This window comes from Gekko japonicus, unplaced genomic scaffold (assembly GCF_001447785.1).
Source record: "Gekko japonicus isolate JY-2015 unplaced genomic scaffold, Gekko_japonicus_V1.1 scaffold111, whole genome shotgun sequence".
Classification (NCBI taxonomy): Eukaryota; Metazoa; Chordata; class Lepidosauria; order Squamata; family Gekkonidae; genus Gekko; species Gekko japonicus.
The window spans coordinates 885,751-905,556 of NW_015171505.1; the positions used below are offsets into that span (position 1 = coordinate 885,751).

General features: G+C 46.7%; 1 protein-coding gene across 1 annotated transcript in view; it reads right to left on the minus strand.

The window, feature by feature from the left end:
- The window catches only part of BRD7 (bromodomain containing 7), a 36,625-nt gene that overhangs the window by 7,752 nt on the left and 9,067 nt on the right, over nucleotides 1-19,806 (minus strand). Inside the window, exons 6-12 of the mRNA XM_015419248.1 lie at nucleotides 15,708-15,818; nucleotides 14,744-14,922; nucleotides 13,705-13,828; nucleotides 13,368-13,443; nucleotides 10,605-10,712; nucleotides 8,439-8,571; nucleotides 5,493-5,604 (exon numbers count right to left, since the gene is read on the minus strand). Of these exons, the coding sequence (XP_015274734.1) occupies nucleotides 5,493-5,604; nucleotides 8,439-8,571; nucleotides 10,605-10,712; nucleotides 13,368-13,443; nucleotides 13,705-13,828; nucleotides 14,744-14,922; nucleotides 15,708-15,818 (843 nt within the window). The remainder of the gene's footprint in view (nucleotides 1-5,492; nucleotides 5,605-8,438; nucleotides 8,572-10,604; nucleotides 10,713-13,367; nucleotides 13,444-13,704; nucleotides 13,829-14,743; nucleotides 14,923-15,707; nucleotides 15,819-19,806) is intronic.

Below are 19,806 nucleotides of genomic sequence, written 5' to 3' on the forward strand. Positions count from 1 at the left end.
ATTTAACTGGATTCTGTAGCACTGCTGTTTACCGGCACAGGTTGTTCAGATCTCTTTGGTTACATTCTTATGTTGCTCCTTCCCCCAGCCACGGGCTCTTTTCTCCACCTGTGCACAGGATTCCCTGCACCTGACCTGGACGGCCCAGGCCAGCCCGATCTCATCAGATCCTGGAAGCTAAGCAGGGTCGGCCTCGGTTAATACTTGGATGGGAGACCGCCAAGGAAGAGGTGGGCCTCTATGTAGAGGCAGGCAAGGGCAAACCACCTCTGAACGACTCTTGCCTCGAAAACCCCACCGGGGGGTCACCATGAGTCAGCTGTGACTTGACGGCAACAACAACAACGATAAAAATAAAGCTCCGTCCAAACGGTTGCCTGAAAACTGATGTGCCTTAAAAGGAAACCTCACAGTGGGCTGGATCTGACTGGCTTTTACGCCGGTGAAAAATGGAGGGAGAGGGTCCTATTCTGCCCACCAGAAGGACTGTGCTAGGGATCATGGGGCCCTGCCTGGACAAAAGCCCTGTGGGATGGGGGAAGGAAGGGAATTGCATGAGATTCATTGAAAAAGCCGTCTGGATCCTACTCAATAGGGGGTATGTGTAGAATCATCACGGTCAATTAAAAAGCTAAAATTATAATGCAAAAGCTTTAATCAGATTACAAATATTAAAAACCGTGCATCACAAGACAACAGTCATATGTGTGTGAGTGTGTGTGTGTGTGTATCAGTGTTTCCTCTAAGCTGAGCTAGTGTGAGCGAGCGCACGGTTTTTTAGCCTCCGGCTCACATATTTTCGTCTTCGCTCAGGAAGGATGGCCCCAGAGGCAAACTAATTTCTGCAGCAGCCAAACTGCTTGCTTCCCAGCTTTAATGCCAGTGGCTCACATAGAAGAATTTTCGTTCACAAGACTCCATGGCTCAGATGGAGCATTGATATGTATATGTATTCCCCTAGTGTAAAAAAAACCTTTTTAGTAAAATTGCATTTGTGCACATTTATTTATTTATTTATTCAATTTATGCCCCGACCTCCCCGCCGAAGCAGGGTCAGGGCGGCTTGCGTAAAATTTCATATATAAATACAATTAAAACCATTCATAAAACAGCCATAAACAACTCAAATTATTAATTATCATAAACGGCTGGAACAAGGATCTAATAAAGGGCTAGAACAGTAGATTTCCAAATAACAGCGCTGTTGAGGTGACAGTACAATCATGTCGGTATTCTCAACACGCTCAACGTTCAGTTTATTAGTTCGGCGGGCGGAGGCTGTGGATGGCAGTGCCAGGGCACAGGGTCACTCCTCAGATATTTGATGCGGCTCCTTGACTAAAGGCCTGGTGGAAGAGCTCCGTCTTGCAGGCCCTGCGGAACTGTAAAAGGTCCCGCAGGGCCCTGATCTCTTCCGGGAGCTCATTCCACCGGTACGGAGCCGCCACTGAGAAGGCCCTGGGGATGTCATACAGCTGCAAGCATCATTCCTATGACCACGTGGATCTACGAATTGCATAAAATACATCCAAACCAAACACGTTGCAGCTGTGAGGCCTTCCTCAGTGGTTTAAATCTTAGCAATACATAGCATATACCGGTGATGGCGAACCTTTTAGAGACCGAGTGCCCAAACTGCGACCCAAAACCCACTTATTGATCGCAAAGTGGCAACACGGCGATTTAACCTGAATACTGAGGTTTTACTTTAGGAAAAACAACTCATACATTAACTTAAGAGGATCCAAACAAAGTAAGGAAAGCAATCCCAAATGCTTTCATTTACTTAAAATTATTTGGCAGAGAATTCGACACTTTAATGGTGGTCCGGGCCTGGCTGGGGCAATGGCACACGTGCCCAAAGAGAGGGCTCTGCGTGCCACCTCTGGCACCCGTGCCATAGGTTCGCCACCACTGGCATATACCTTGCCTGACCATGGCACTAAACATCCAGATATAATTTTTTCCCATAGACTATATATCTCCCTTTGCTGTCAATTAGGACCAAGGAAGATATCTATCCAGATGGCTGATGTTATTGCTCTAAATTTACCCGTAAGCCAGGTCAGGATCAAGCACGGGTACAGTCACATACAGGAAATAGTTGCATTTGGTTTCCTAGAAGGTTGGGGACCCCTAGCTTAGGGAGAGGGAAAAACTGCCACCTTAACTGATCTGGATCAGCATTTTCTAACCCTGTTACCAGCTGGTCTCCCTCTTGGGTGGAAAAGATTCTACTTAGGCACTGGGGGGGGGGGGAATAGAATCCATCTGCTCCTTTCAGGGAATTTATTTGAAACAGTTGTTGGTTCTATTTTTGTGGGCCAAAGGAGCTTTTTATATGTGCCTTTCTGTTGAGAGAGAAACAGAGCAGTAAATGCCATGTTGGAGAAAACAACTATAATGTTTAGCATGGGAAACTGAACCACTGTGTACACTTTCCAGCCTCAGGTAGGTTTTTCTTGTTTGCCCTTTGAAATACTTCACTGTAACCTGAGTTAGAAAACTGTGTTGTCCGATGTGCAGTGATAAAAAGCATGACGGATCAACATACTAGAAGTCAGAACTGATACATCTGTTTGGTACTTCGAATACCACTCATGTCCGTGATACGACCTTCTGCCCTAGAAGCAGGGCTTTCTCGGCTGGAGCACGTGGGAATTGAATTAGAATTGTTCTGCCTTGTTTTTGTAGCACTGGAGGTGGGGGGAGGTTCCCGTAAAGCTTTCTTCTGCTTTTTCCTGAGAGCTTTCCCTGGCTGTACTGTTCTTTGGCAGCAGAAAAGAGCAAGAGTCCAGTAGCACCTTTGTTGTTGTTCAGTCGCACAGTCGAGTCCGACTCTTCGCGACCCCATGGACCAGATCCCGCCAGGCCCTCCTGTCTTCCGTCGTCCTCTGAAGTTTGCTCAATTTCATGTTTGTGTTGCATCTATGAAACTGTCTAACCATCTCCTCCTTTGCCGTCCCCGTCTTCTTTGACCTTCAATCTTTCCCAGCATCAGGGTGTTCTCCAGTGAGTGCTCCCTTCTCATTGGGTGGCCAAAGTATTTGAGCTTCAGTTTCATTATCTGGCCTTCCAGGGAACAGTCAGGGTTGATTTCTTTGAGGATTGACTGATTTGATCTTCTTGCAGTCCAAGAGACTCTCAAGAGTCTTCTCCAGCACCATAGTTCAAAAGAATCTATTCTTCGGCGCTCGGCTTTCCTTACAGTCCAACTCTCGCAGCCATACGAGACTACTGGGACTACTGGGAATACCATTGCTTTGACCATGCAGACTTTTGTTGGCAGGGTGATGTCTCTACTTTTTATCATGCTGTTGAGGTTCGCCATCGCTTTCCTCCCAAGGAGCAGGCGTCTTTTAATTTCATGGCTGCTGTCACAGTCTGCGGTGATCTGGGAGTCTTAAAGACTAACAAAATTTGTGGCAGGGGGTGAGCTTTTGTGAGTTGATGCTCACTTCTACTGGACTCTTGCTCTTTTCGACTGCTACAGACAGGCTAACATGGCTACCCATCTTGTTCTTTGGTAATTTTGCATTTCTGAACTACTGTGAGGATTGTTTGCCAAGCCATTATTTATGTACATATTTAACAGGGGGGGGGGGGGGCATTGCAAGCTGCTTTCAACAACATCCAACATCTGCTGGAAAAGTGGCCAGAGAGAGAGAGACAGAGGCTACAGATGAGGAATTACTGATTAGTAAGTGTAGCATGCATATAATCAGGTAAGCATCTAGCTGAATCTGGGGAAGAAAGTGAAATGCCTGTCACAGGGATGCAAACCACAGACTAGGGAAGTTGGTTACTCACTTAGCATCATAGTAAGTTATGGTGACCCATTTGGTAAAATGGGTGTGGATGGCTATTCACACCTTTTCAATGTGACCATTATGGCAGGCCTGGACTTAAAACTAGCCATGCAAGGGAAAACTGCTGCTCAAAGTCAGCCACGGAGGCCACGGAAAAGATGTTAAGCGCGTTGAACAGAGTTCAGAAACACAGATCTGTCTAGGTAACTAAAAGCACGCTGAGAGTCAAAATGCCTTCTAAAGAACTGCTCTTCCTTGGGGCCGCTTTCTGAAAGAGTAACCAAGTGCCAGTTAGTTGTGGGTCAAAGCTTCCTTCAGCCCTCAGCTCAATCTCCACCCCAAAGGCCCACTCTACTCTTAGGCCATGTAAGCGGAGCAAATCGAATCTGGACTTCGATCCAGTGATGCAGGAACCCACAATCTAAGTGGACTTAGCACATTCCACCTAGGCGACATCTTCTGCAGCGCTGACGGCCTTCCTTCCTTCCTGTATCTTCCAGTGCCCAAAAACTGACTGCACAACATTTTGCACAAGCTGGAAAAAAAACTGCTCGGGACGTTTTGCTGAGTGCGAAGTACTGAGCGTGGTTTCCCCACACTTTTTACTCATGCAAGGACCCCCCCCCTTTTTGGCTGAGATGTCAGAGTCAACTGATGGCAACCCCCCTGGGGGTTTTCAAGGCAGAGACACCCAGAGGTGGTTTCTGCCACTGCCTGCCTCTGCCATCACGACCCCGGACTTCCCGGGGGGGTCTCCCATCCAAACGCTAACCAGGGATGACCCTGCTTAGCTTCCGAGATCTGACGAGATCAGGCTCGCCTGGGTCATCCATCATCAGGCCACTGAATTCTATCGGAGTACATGGGGCTGCCTGTTTGAATGCCCCCAGCCCCCAACGTACCTAAAAGCAGTGTGCTTACAGAAGCCTAGATGTCCTCTTCCAGTGTCCTCTCTATTTGACGCCCCGTCGGGATCTTCTATATCCCATATTAGGCCATTTTTAGAGACCCCTGATGATTTTAAGCTCCTTTTCTTGCTCGATAACTCAGACACAGAAATAACTGAAATAGCAGCAAAGTTTCTCTGCAGTGCCATGGCCCTACGGCCTGATAAATGATATGATGAATTAGGTTTTTCTTTATGATGATACTCTGTGATGTTACTCGGCAATTTTAATTTGACTCTGTATGATTCTGTATATAGATTACTGTATCTTTATTTATATGCCGATAAAAGGCTTTGGATTGGATTGGAGAAGCCTAGATTGTATTTTTCGCCCTGACCATGCTTGTTCTGTATCCGCAAGGAACTGAGGGTTTAAAAAAAAAAAAAAACTAGGGAAAAGAACATTCAACCGTGTGGTCCCGGCTCTTCAGCTGAAAATGGTAGAATCTTGGAAATCGCCTCGATTCCAACCTATGTATAAATTGCACCCCGTCCCGTCCCCCCACCCCCCGTGTACTAATATGGCTGTTTGGAGGGTAGGGGCCATGGCTCAGTGAAAGAGTATCTGCTTGGCGGTGGATCCAAGCCATTCGTTTCCTGACTATTTTGTGGGTCAACTGAAGGGGAAAGAGGAATCGAGCATGCTCCCCCCCCCCCAGTGCATTACACTCTCTGTCGTCTGAGTGCTGTTGCCTTTCATCCCACCCACTCGCAGAGTGACACACAAACAGCCTCACCGTCTCCAGTTCTCTGAGTGAGCGAGAATGCCCTCCTTGGGTCAAGACGTCCAGCAGGCTGTCAGCCATGACGTAGGGGTGGTCCTGAGACTTCGCCAAAAACTCGCTAATACTGAAAAAGGATCACAGATGCAAAACGTTATGCCGATTTATGGAAAGTAACCCACGTATGTAGTTCAAGTAACTTCCTCTATCATGTATAAGACACATAATAATTATGGTCAGCATGTATTAAGCCAACAACTTTATTACTAAGCAATTTGGACACTCTAAGTAATACATGTCCCACAATGAATTTATGGTAGCCAACCTTTGTTATTATAGCATGTAGAGAATGAGCACTCTAGTTTTATCCATGAATGCATTTATTAGCATTGGCACCTTTAAGATTCATCATTGCAGTGCCTCTGGGACAACATTGCAGCTGTTATTGACTCTTATACATATGTTATATTTAGGAACTTAAGGCATAACAGGCCCTAATCACAAAAGCAGCCTTACAGGGCGCACTTTAAATTTTAGAGACCTGGCCTACATTAAGGGTGAAATATTCCACTATATATATACATTTGAGACAATTGGTCCTGCTTACTTGGAAACAACCCTATGGGGTGCATATTAAGTTATAGGAGACCACGCCCAAATTAGAGTTGGAATACTCCACCTACCTATACCTTTAAAAGCTAATGAAGACACTACCAGCTGCAATTAATATGGCTTTATAAAATTGTCCCTAGCAGGCTGGATACTTTGAGGCATTTGGTCCTGTTTTCACAGAAGCAACCTCACTGGTGCATACTAAAAGGAGACCTAGCCCATAGTGAGTATTGGCAACTTTGGGGTCCTTATTATGCTAAGTATTTATATATACTAAGGAGTTACTCTCTTTTGCAGAGAAATTGAATGGCATCATCTGTTAGGAAACTGGTATGAGACTTCCTATATTGGTAAGATACATGAGACTTTGTGTAATAGTAATTTTTAAGCATGTTTCAGAAGCTACATTGTTATTAAGCATTGCTGCATGCTACACTTGTACAATTCTGTACTTTACAGTTCCATGTTCCTGAAGAAGGACCAGGAGTTTGAAACACTATCAACAACCTAGGAAAAGTGTTTGTATTAAAGTCTCTTTTTGTACTTTTTTACTTGCGGGCTTTTCAGCTCACAGTTGTTTTTTGTTGTTTTTTGATGTTTTGGCTTTATAGACTGTGTGCTGTACAATTTGCTTCCAGCATGTATTAAGAACATAAGAGAAGCCAATGTTGGATCAGGCCTATGGCCCATCCAGTCCAACACTCTGTGTCACTCAGTGGCCAAAAAATACCAGGTGCCATCAGGAGGCCCAGCGGTGGGGCCAGGACACTAGAAGCCCTCCCACTGTTGACCCCCCCAAGCACCAAGAAGACAGAGCATCCCTTGCCCCAGACCGTGACTTCCTATCTATGCCTTGTGGCTAGTAGCCACTGATGGACCTCTGCTCCATATAAGAACATAAGAGAAGCCATGTTGGATCAGGCCAATGGCCCATCCAGTCCAACACTCCCCAAGCACCAAGAATACAGAGCGTCACTTGCCCCAGACATAGGGTTCCATAGAGATCTCGTGGCTAATAGCCATTGATGGACCTCTGCTCCATATGTTTAGCCAATCCCCTCTTGAAGCTATGCTTGTAGCCACCACCACTTCCTGTGCCAGTTAATTCCAAGGGTTAATGCTGCGCTAGATGCAAACAAATCAGTCTACGGACTACGACTGATGGTGGGAGTAGGCAAAAGGGGAGGAGAAGGGAGGATTCCCTAATAAAGAGTATTTGGCATGGCGTGGGATTGTGGCATATCCTCATAAAGGACTTGCAAATCCCCTGGAGCGCCCTCCTTGCGGACCCCTAGTTTGTGAGACACTAATGCAGACAGTAGTACTGGGATGGATCCAACCACCTTCCAAATAGCCTCCTTCCAAACTGAGTGACCCTTCGGTTGGACAAAGGCTGCTTAGGCTGGAAGGCTTTGAACTTGAGCCAGAGGACAGGTGAGGTATAAATATTTTAATGGAGAAAACCCCACTTTGCTCTGTGGAGGGATAGGATGCGGTCGGTAGGAGGGAGGGAGAGGCTGTGGCAAGGTGGTAGAGCATCAGCTTTGCATGCAGGAGGTCCCAGGCTCAGTCTCCAGCATCTCCCGTTGAAAAGATCAGGTTGTACGTGACGAGAAAGATCTCCACCTGGGGACAGCCTGGAGAGCTGCTGCCTGTGTGAGCGGACAATACTGACCTCGATGGATCAGTGGTCTGATTTAGTAGATGGCAGCTTCATGTGCTTAGTATCCACCCCACTGTGTACTGGGTTACAGCAAATGTCCCAGGAACTAAACGCCTCTCCAACAGCTGTTGCAGGACACAGTTTACTCTCAACCCCAAAGCCAATTTCTCGTCCAACAGAAGTTCGGGCTTGACTTGGCAAACATTAACCCGTCAATAAAGGAAGATCGGTGGGAAAAGATTCACTTTCCTCTGTAGCTTGCCACAGCAAACAAATGCAAAGCTCCTGAAGAACTGAACTAAGATTTGTTTCTGGCTACTGGCTGAGAGGAGCTCTCTGCGCCTTAGGAGAAAATGTGTAATGAATGCAGAAAGGAGTGACTTGGAACCGCGCGACTAGCATTTCCTGTTCAGTCCGTGTTATTTGTGAACGAATTCCAGAGAATCCCAGTGGAAGAGAGTGAACACAAAGATTTGGTGGAATGTTAAGAATGTGATCGAGTGCGATTCTCCTGGTCACAACTGGTCAAGGAAGCAAACAAAACATCAAGGGCAAAACGGCTGATTCTTTCACTAGCAGGAAACCACTTTCCTTGGATGTGAAAGCTTCTCAAATGAGATCTGGGTTTCAACCGAGATCCCCAGAGCCAAAATAAAGGGAAGTCTGTTCGTTTGTTGAATACTTACTTAAACCCCCCTGGATTAGAATCTTCCCCGTAAGTCGAGTAAATTAAATCTGAATCGTCCTTGCTGATGTTTGCAAATGTGGAGTCGTAAGCTGGGGCATAGGAGCTAAAAGGCCCATAGTTCAAGTACATCACTGTAAAACAAACAGCAAGGAATCATTAGGCAGAGTATTAAATTCTAAGAGTCAGCGACCATACTGGCCATAATCATAACACTTCTGACAAATTTTATCCCATCTCGAAAGCAAGAAATTGCAAGTAGATAAATAGGTACCACTTTGGTGGGAAGGTAACAGTGTTCCGTGCGCCTTGGTGTTTAGTCATGCTGGCCACATGACCACGGAAACGTCTTCGGACAGCGCTGGCTCTTTGGCTTTGAAACAGAGATGAGCACCGCAACCCTAGAGTTGGATTCGACTGGCTTTCGAGCAAGGGAACCTTTACCTTTAATAAAGAAAGCCCGTCTGATCGATGCCTCAAGATAGAAGCTGGAGAAGTGGAGTCTGTCCTAGTAGAAGACAGACAGGTGTGTGCCCGCTTTTGTTTTTGCTGTGACGTTCAGGACTGTGGTCATGGCACATTGGTATGAAGCGCAGAAAGGAGTGTTTTGGTTTCACTGGCATGGATAGGGATACATTTAGGATCACCAAATCGCCCCACCCTTACCACAACCTCTTTCTGTCTATACTAGATGGGCTCATGCAGGTTTTTGCACAGTGGAGCAGCGCCCGAGTACCAGATACAATCCTTGTTTGCTTCACAAGATGGAGCATAGAACTGGCCTGTTTGGAAACTTGGTACAGTATGAAGCTTTTGACACACAGTTATTGATTAATTCAAACTGACATTTTTATTAATGGCCTGCCAGCCCTACTTTATCAAAATACCAGATACGAGTCACTTCTGGCAAATCCTAATCGGTTTAACAGACTTGTCTGCGAGCAGAAGTACCCCAAGCCTACCTCCCATAATTTAAACATGAGTAAAAACATTATTTTGTCAAGGGCAGAGGCTGCAAAAGCTTTATAATATTTTGTATAAACCAAGGTATGCAAAGCATTAAAAAAATATCCAGAAAATTATTTTTGACTTGAGGAAGGCATTAGGAAAGAGAAGGTTTTTCTGCTGACAAAGATGGAGGATATTTTCAGTTCTGGACAAAGGTGAAGTGGGAATTTAGATGGATTTTAAGTACTCGCCTAATAAGAACGTGGCAAAGATGGGTTTGAACTAAACTGAGGCTATCATACTTTGGTCACACGTTACAAGAAGACTCACTGGAAAAAACAATAACGCTAGGAAAAGTTGAAGAAAGGGGTTGCGACTCCGTGGTAGAGGAGCTGCAGAAGTACCCGCACGAAGTTAAATTTAACTTTTAAATTGTCGTAAACCCTCCTTTGAGAGCTTTATGGTCAGAAGCAGGACAGGGGGCGGTGGCACAGGCAGTTAAATGCCTGTAGAAATAGTCATCTCGAACAGCTGTAACAGCGGTTCGAATACCACCCCCGACCCTTGCCCCAGCTCCTGCCAACTCAGCGGTCTGAAAGCCCCTCAGGGCAATTAGGTAAATGGGTACCTGTCCGTAGGAGGACAGGGGGGTACCCCTCCCTCGAAATCGGGCTCCAGCCGAGCAAGGACTCAAGAAGCAGCGGCGACATGGCGGTGGGCAGCACGGAGGAGATTAAGAGAGGCAGCGACATCCCAAGGAGGCGGTTGGCTCAGCAGCTGATGACGTGGCCAGCAGGAGGACGTCCGGAGCCGTAAGGACGTTGTGACGCCCACCGCGGCTGCGCACCAGGGCCCATAAACAACAGCCCCCGAGAGGAGTCGCCAGAGAGCCGAAAGAACAGCGGAGACCGCGGAAGACGCACCGGAGAAAACTGGAAGGAGTCGCCCACTCGCCGGATAAACGAACGAACGGAGCCGGGAGGGTACCTGGTAGGGCTCCCCCCACCCCAGACGTACTGTGGCCATAGTTAGGGTTTCTGCATAGGTCTCTGCACCATGCACCGTGTAAGCCGCTCAGAGCCCTTCGGGGGTGAGCGGGGTACAAATGGAAAGTATAAATAAAATATAAATAAACAAGAAATCTAAAAACATTAAATTAAAAATTAACTCCACAAAGCTTATCTCCTGTACTGAGGGATACAGAACAGGTAACACCCACCTGGAGTAACTTTGTTCCTTTTGTCTTCTTTGAAGCCCTGTAAGGTATTCACGCCCGACTGCAGCTTTCCGGCTGTCACGCCCAGCTTCGCGGAATTATGACCTAGTTCTGCCACCCAACAGAACGTGGACAAGAAAAAGATATAAACCGCAAAACCAGAGGGTGCTTTTTTTGGGGGGGGGGGTACTGTACATAAAATTTCCCCCAAGTGTTTACAAGATTTCTTCCCATCATTCTGGGAGTATAACGTTCTGGGAAAACATTTTCTTACAGAAATTGCTTTAGCCCTTGATTTGACTATGGTGACTTATTTTTATTTACATAATATAATCGGCCTTTCCTCCAGCAATCCCAGAACATTAAGAAAACCACGGTGATAATAGCATTCACCCCATGGCGGAGGTTTTGCAAGTTTAAAGGTAAAGGTAAAGGTCTCCCTTGCTCAAAAGCCAGTCGAGTCCGACTCTAGGGTTGCGGTGCTCATCTCCGTTTCAAAGCCGAAGAGCCAGCGCTGTCCGAAGACGTTTCCATGGTCATGTGGCCGGCGTGACTAAACACCAAGGCGCACGGAATGCTGTGACCTTCCCACCGAAGTGGTCCCTATTTATCTACTTGCAATTTCTTGCTTTCGAACTGCTAGGTTGGCAGGAGCTGGAACTAGAGACAGGAGCTCACCCCGTCTTGCGGCACCCGGGTCTTGAACTGCTGAACTACCGACCTTCCACAGCCTGCAGTTCAGCGTCTTAACCACTTGAGCCACCGCAGCTCCTTTCTGCAAGCTTACCTCCTTTCATAAATGAAGAGGCAGAATGCTACGTAACAGCCTAATACAAGGGTCCCCAACGTGGTGCCCATGGGCACAATGGCACCCACTGATACCTTTCCTGGTGCCCACCAAGAGTTCCTATGGAGTGGGTGGGGCCCAGCAGGGCTACTGGAGATGCGATGGGCTGTGTAGATTAAAATAACACTGTTTCAGTGGCGGCTGCCACTGCAGGGTTGGTTTTATTCTCTCTCGCGGTCCTTTCCCCCCGGTCTATATTTCTAAATCAGCTTGTCACCTGGAGTTGGGCTTCCTGTGTGTGGCTCCACTTCCTGCAGTGGCCATATTGTGGTTGTACCTGCCGTGCCGTGTCACAATTCCAGAGGTGACCACAGGCTCAAAAATGTGGGCCACGCCCAACAGGAACTCATTAGCATAATAAGCCACACCCAACAGCAGAAACGCATTAGAATTGGCTACATTAGGGGTGTGTGGCCTAACATGCAAAGGAGTTCCTGCTACAAAAAAAGCCCTGGGTTTTGACAACAAACAAGGTAAACAGAATAAGAAGCAAAAGGTGGCTGTGGCTGGATGACCACACTTCTGGTAACATGGGGGTGTGGCCTAATATGCTAATGCGCTGTGCTGGCAGGGGTGTGGCCTAATATGCTAATAGGTTTCTGGTGTTGGATGTGGCCTATTATGCTAATGAGTTCCTGCTGGGCTTTTTCTACAAAAAGAGCCCTGCCTGGCCGAATGTTTTATACAAACTTGATCTATGGACAAGAAGTCAGTCTGGCATGTCACAGTAACTAGAAGTGATGTTAGCGTAGGAATGTATAAAGCTGCCTTGTACCAATTTAATCTATCGGCCCTTTCAGCCCCATATTCCAGCATCTCTCAGCCAAAAGCCTTCCCTGGTCTTGCTGCTGGAGACTTGGACCCAGCATCTTCTGAATAAAGGCCACGTATTCTAGTTTGCGCATTCCTTGGACCGCAAAGGTGACAAACAAGCATAAAAGTAGACGTGCCACTGGAAGAAAAAAATCACAAAACTGCGACTGACTTATTTCTGCCGTGTCATGCGGAAGAACTCACTAGAAAAAGCGGTTATGCTTGGATGGGTTAGTGGCAAAAGGAAACCGGGCCGCCAAAGAACACGGTGGCGAGACGCCATAAAGGTCGACACCAGCCTGAGCATGGGACGACTCAAAGAAACAGTACAAGATCGGGAAACGTGGAGAGAGCTGGCCCATAGAATCGCCAAGAGTCAAACATGACTGGCCAACAACAACAAATTCTAGTTTGTAGCAGCCGTAATAGCCCAGACCAGACAAAGCTTGGATGCTAAGCAGGGTCAGTAGCAGGATGGGAGACCACCAAAAAAGACTGGGGCTGCTATGTGGAGGAAGGCGATGGCAAACCACCTCTCTGCTCATCTCTAGCCTTAGGAATCCTACGGGATCGCCGTGAGTCGGCTGCAACTTGATGGCGCACTCTCTTTTTTTGCCACCAAGTCAAAGCCGACTTATGGCAACCCCGTACGGTTTTCAAGGCAAGGGACGTTCAGAGGTGGTTTGTCATTGCCTGCCTCTGCATAGCAACCCCGGTATTCTCTGGTAGTCTTCCACCCAAATACTAATCGGCTGTTTAGCTTCCGAAATCCGACGAGATCGGGCTAGCCTGGGCTATCCAGGTCAGGGCGATGGCACACTTTGCGTTTGCCTGTTCTACCTTTTTTTAAAAAAATGGATATGGGATTGGTCCAAGATTTGAGATCATCAGTCTCATCTTCAAAGGAAGCCCCTTATGAAAGATAAGCCTTTTTGAGCTTTATGAGATTAAAGAGGTTTTCTGAGCATTTTAAGCAAGGCTTCCTTGGGAGAAATGTGAGACGGCCCCCGAAGGCCTTCCCTTGCATTGCTACAAACTGCAGAAATCCATCAGTAATACACACCGCCGGAAGGAAGGACTCTTAAATTACTGATTGCATGCATTACCCCCTGCGTTATTTTCGGCTGGATTAAGAAGTCCCAGGGTGGTTGTGCCGTCAGGTTTTCTTCTTTCGAACTCGCACTGAAATAAAGATCAAGCAATTAAAACGAGTCTCCCGTGTGCGGCGCCTACAAACAAGCTGGCATAAGAAGAGGACCATACATAATTTAATGGGCGCTTTTGCTTACAGTTTCAATTAATGAAAGCTACAAGAGTGGATTCGGATTTGTAACAGTAGCAATCACTGTTTGCATCGAATCTATAGGACTTAAAAGAGCTTGATTTAGGGCAGATCACACCCAAAGTTATCTAGAGAATGGGCATCTGTCTAGGGCTATTTACCTGAGCGTTAGCAGACCGTTTTGTTAATTTCCCTCCCGATTCTCTGATGATTCGTTCAATCAGTTCCTGTTCCCTCTCTAAATTACTGTTCCTTATTTTTTCTTCAAGCAGCTCTTTGTCTTTCCTGTAAAAATGCAATGAATTAAAATACTGCACATATTACTATGTTCCTTCAAAATACAGACGGACACTAAAGGGAATTTAAACCACCAAAAGCTTTTCTGGATTCGTTCAAATGACTGTATGAGAATGGGCATGTGAGCACAGTGTGACATAACTAGCCTGTCCCTCGCAAACTGTAGTTTGCTTTTACGTCCAAATGGGAAAGCCGTGGTTTGTGTTTGCTTTCTAAACTGGAACAGACACCGCTGTTTGAAGCTGGTTTGCAGCCCTGGTTTGAAAGGTGAAACACAAACCAATGCTTTGCTGGTTCGAATGTAATGGCATGCACTAAAATGGAAGTAACTATTTGTTTCAGACCTTTTTAGCCTACATTTTTCCTGTGAAGGTGTTGGCCAATGATCGTTTTTTAAAAATATAAATTCACACCAGTTTAAGAACTAACACACAATGCAGTCGGAAAGGTGCACGTTTTGCAGTCAGGCAGGCAAGGAAGCCACCAGAAATCTGCCACTGCCTGTGTATGTTATCACTGCTGACACTTCATTTATGCTATCTGTAGCCCGCCTTTCTCATAGAGACTCAAGGCGGATTACACTGTGCAAGTCAATACACCTCTAATTCTTATGCCGTATCACAAGACACCAATTAATTCCGTCCCTGCAATCTTAATGGATAATAAATGGATGGGGGGGGAGGGGACAATTCAAGAAAGAATAAGTTCAGTACCATTTTGTAAACTATTGTCAACCTGCTACAATATTCCCTCCTGGCAGTTCTATCAAAGAATGGGTGCCCTACGGAAACTGATTTGGGGAAGGGGGTGGGTGAGATGTCAAGTCCAAAAAACGTTTTAGGGTATCACCTCTTGCTCCTGATTTTGCTGAAATGAAAGAAATACTCAGCCCCTGTGATATACTTTTTGTGTTCTTTGCTGGGAGTTTTACAGTCTCTGACGTCTGTTTCCATGGAGCTCGGGTCTTTCTCAAGACCGTCTTCTTCTCCCACTGACTCTGGGTCCGTTTTGTCTTTCTGCTTCCTGCTTTTCTGAAGGTCTGCCATAAAATCTATACTCTGTTTCAAACTCTGAATCCGTTCCTCGAAACAAAACAAAAAAACACTATTTTTAATCAGTCCGATTTCTCCATTAAAACTAGGCTAATCACGACGACAGTTTGTTCATCTAAGATCTTAAGAACAATGCTGCTGGATCAGACGAGTGGGCCATCGCGTCCAGCATCCTTTCTCTCTCAGTGGCCAAACAGGATACAGCCCCCCCGCATTGTTATCTCCCAGTAACCGTGGGTCAGGAGTATGCTGCCACTGACCGTGGCGGAAAAGCTCGTAGGACCCAATCCACGACACTGCAGAATATTTGACTGAAACTCTAAATTAAAAATAATTTATTTATAGGACTTATATTCTGTCTTTCTGCCCCGTCAGGGCCCACCGAAGTGGCTAACCATTAAAAGTAAAACATTTATATCCTGTCTTTCTGGGCGTGGAACAGCGGTCACTGAGGTTGTGGAGGGGGAGGTATCTGTGAATTTCCTGCCTTGTGCAGGGGGTTGGACTAGATGACCCTGGAGGTACCTTCCAACTCTATGATTCTATGATCTGTGTGACTTTAGTTGCACATTCTCAGCTCAATCTACTTCACAGGGTTGTTGTGAGGTTAAAATGGAGGAGAGGAGAACGATGCAAGCTGCTTTGGGCCCCCAGTGGGGAGAAACGCCGGGGTATAAATGAAGTAAACCAATAAATCTAAAACTGTTTTAAAAGCAAGGGTACAAGAACGCATGAAAAGAACGAACACCCCAGCAATTAATTACTTTTCCACACGAAAACAATTCCTTCTCCCCCCCCGTTTAACTCTTTGTTACCTGGCTGAGTATTTTCATTCCTGAATGCAATAGTTTTTTTGCCGCCTTGTAATAAATGGTTTCCGGCTTGTTATAGACCATAGCATTAGTGCACATCAGTTTGAAGTTGTCCTGTACCAAAAGAAAAATTGTAGGACGTGAGCAGAGGTTTCTAGGAATGTTTTCTAGCCATCTCCCTTTTAAAAAAATGATGTCCAGTGAAGGGAATGGGAAAAGTAGCAGCTTATTGTCATGTGACGCATGAATGACCACTACTACCTTTTGCAGTTCCGCAGGGCCTGCAAGACGGAGCTCTTCCGCCAGGTTTTCGAGTAGGGTGCCGCCTTGACATCACGGCCCTGGCCCTAACATCGACATCACTACCAACCTGGCCCTAACATCAACATCACCAGCCCCATCAGCATCACCTGGCCTTAACGTCAACATCACTACCAACCTGGCCCTAACATCAACATCACCAGCCCCATCAGCATCACCTGGCCTTAACGTCAACATCACCGCCATCGGCATCATCACCACCGCCAGCCGGGTGACTGACAGCCTGGCAGGACCCTGGAGGCGGCCATCCAAGTGAGGACAGAACGTCACCATCTTGTATTATAGTTATGTGTTGCGTAGGTATGGTTTTATAATGTAATCTTAATCAAATGTTGTTTTTAGTATATATTGGAAGTAGTTTTAATGTACATGTATGTTGTTGGCCGCCCTGAGACCGCCACAGCGGGGAGGGCGGGATAGAAATTTAATAAATGAATAAATAAGTTATTACTACTACTATTCCTCTTATTATATTCCACTGTTACAGATGAGACCATCAGAGCGAGGGCATGAAGTAGCCACGCACTCCTCCCTTGTGTCTGGATCCAGCCTCTGAAAGGTCTATTTATACTTCATTTAAATTGTGATTTGTGCTGGGTTTTGATTCACGGAAGCCTCCTTGGCTGAAATTGGATTTGGTGCAGTGGTTCGGTGTAGTGGTTAAGCCAGTTTGGTGTAGTGGTTTAAGTGCGTGGACTCTAATCTGGGAGAACCGGGTTTGATTCCACTTGCACCTAGCTGGATGACCTTGGGCAAGCCGTAGTTCTGATAAGAGCTGTTCTTGGAAAAAAGAACAGTTTCTGTCAGAGCTCTCTCAGCCCCACCCACCTCACAGGGTGTCTGTTGTGGGGAGGGGAAGGGAAAGGAGTTTGTAAGCCGCTCTGAGACACCTTTGGGTAGTGGAGGGCGGGGTATAAATCCAATCTCTTCTCTTCTTCGGGTCTAAAATATGTTAAGATACAGTAACACCTTTCCCCTTTACAGGAAGAAAGTACGGAAGCTTGAACTGTATGCAACAATTTGGCTGATTAGTATTTTAGACGGACTGCGTGGCTCTTTCTGGCTAAGCCAGAGTTCAAATACTGACACGGCTGTGCATGCGGATGCTGGCTTAGCAGAACAAACGATGCTCTCAGTTCCTTCTCTCTCTGCATCAACCCGTACATTAATTACGGATCGCACAGATGTTCCTGTTCTCGGTCGCGAGTCCACCCTCCCCGTGGCCTGTTCTCTTTTGCTGCGTTCCCAGGCTTTTTTCAACCTCTGTCCCCGTATTGTGGAACAGTCTTTGTATTCTTTGATGGGAGTTTTTAAGTCTCTGACGCTGGTCCAGAAGGCTCCAACTCTGACAGCCTTCCACAGGGCTTGCAAAACAGTTCTGTCGGAACGGGGTGTCTCTTAAAGGGCACGTCCTAAGCTTGGACAGAATTTCTTTTTTGTTGTCGAAGGCTTTCACGGCCCGAGTTCGTTAGCTGCTGTAGATTTTCCGGGTTGTGTGGCCGTGGTCTTGGCATCGTAGAACCTGACGTTTCGCCAGTCACCTTGACACAGAGAGTACTCCATCTTTCTGTGTTATACCTCTGAGGATGCCAGTCACAGCTACAGGCGAAACGTCAGATTCTCCAATGCCAAGACCACGGCCACACAACCTGGAAAATCTACAGCAACTAAGGAATTTTTTTCCTTGCTAATCCTCTGTACTGGGTCTGCGACTTCCGGAATTTCATGAAACTCCTTCGGTGAGGAGTCAAAATTCGGAGTAGAGCCTCTTGGCCATTATCCCAGCTGAGCAGCAAAGGCTGCAGCTTATAAAAGGGCTTTTAAAAACAACAACAACAAACCAATAGGGTGAGGAAAAAGGAGGGCAAGGAGGAGGCCAGGACAAAAGGCAGAAACCTGAGCGAAAAGTTGGCAGAGGAGTGCGTCAAAGTGGAGCTCCTCTCTGAGCACTCTTTGCCAATGCAGTTAAAAGAACTGATGAATGAGGAGGAGGGTGCCTCCCCCTGGTGGTCAAAGGAAGCTGGGCTTTGTCCCTGCTTCCTGTTCTAACAGAAGGAATAATCTATGGATTGGTCAAATACGCCTTCCTGTTTTGCTAACAGGCAACAAATATGCACTGCTCCGTGTTTTATGAGAGTCTGTGATATTTCTGTACCACCTCCACCTCGACTTGGTCGTGTTTCGTAAGCCACTATGAACTGAACAGGAAAGGTGGGATAGAAATAGAAATCTTAACTCGGGTAGCGGCTTGAGCAGCATCCCACGGAGGCCGTTTGAGTAATCCGTCAGAACGGAGGTGCAAGAGCGGCTTCTTTGCAGGAGTGGCAGGGTCCACGCCTGCCACTTTAAGAGCTCAGACGCTGGCTGCGTGTGCACGTGCATGAAGAGAGATGAGCAGCAGGAGAAGCGGCACTGGCTTATGCCAACAGACTCTCCACGAGAAGCCCCCCCTTTCCCCCACCTCCCAATCAGATCTTTGGTTTGCTAACGAAGAATGGATGGGAGGTGCGGTGAATTTGCAGGATGGGACACATCGGCAAGGCACTCTGTCTGTTCAAAACTGACAAGCAGAGCTTGCAAGTGGGACTCGGCACCAACGCTCCCTCTAAGCTGCGGAGTCCTGTGAGCAAAAATTCTACTCTGTGAGCGACGGGCATTAAAGTTGTGAGCGAGCGATTTGGCTACTGCGTGAATGAGTTTGCTCTGGAGCCATCCCTTCCTGAGCTAAGGCGAAAATGTGTGAGATGGAGGCTAAGAAACTGTGAGCTGGCTCACACTTACTCAGCTTAGAGGGACCACTGCTTGGCACCTCCCCCCCCTTATGCACCAGGCCAGTGATCGTTGAGCATCAGAGATGAAACAGGCACGATCGGAGGCCAAACGTGCTCAGGACAGGCATCAGACTGGTATTCATGTAGTGGTAAAGGCAAAGCGCTCAACAGAGACGCTTTTCTCAAAAGATCACAGAGCTGGGCTTGTCAGACTGGAAATATTTTTATTCATTTATTTTTCACATTTTTACCCCGCTCTCCCTGCACGCGGGCTCAGGGCGGCTTACAAGAGGGCACAAGCCCATGCATAAAAACAAGATAACACAATAAAACCATTAAATAACAACGAAAACAAGAATAAAGTGCTCCATGAAAACAAGATGGTCTCCGAGTAATTTCATGATAGTATCAGTCATTTCATTGGGGGTGATATTGACCTGTAGATGGTCCAAGGCCAGTCTAGCGGTACCAGTGCCACGCAATATTATGGCAGGTCTTCCGAGGACCGCCCCTAACCCCGTTGTTACCCCCACCATTGGTGGTGGTGGTAGTGGCGGCCCCTATATGAAAGCCTGGCGGAAGAGCTCCGTCTTGCAGGCCCTGCGGAACTGCATACGCGGTCCCGCCGGGCCCTGATTTTCTCCGGGAGCTCATTCCACCAGGTAGGGGCCGCCACTGTAAAGGATCTGGCCCTAGTTGCAGCAAGCTTTGCCTTGCGGGGGCCTGGAATCACCAGGCGATGTTGTGTCCCCGACCGAAGTGCTCTTGGGGGTATATTAATATCAATATTAAAATCAATAGCAGGGAAATATTAATCAAGTCATCGTGGAAGTCCTATGATCTTCTTTAAAAGGTACAAATAGAACAAGTGCAGGGTGTGGGGAAGGGATGGGGTTTTTACTTGGGAGGGTTAAAGAAGTTCAATGTGTCCTTCCAGTCTGCAATAAAAAGTAGGAAGGAGATACTTTGAACTTTAAAAATTATTATTATTATTATTATTCACTCAATCT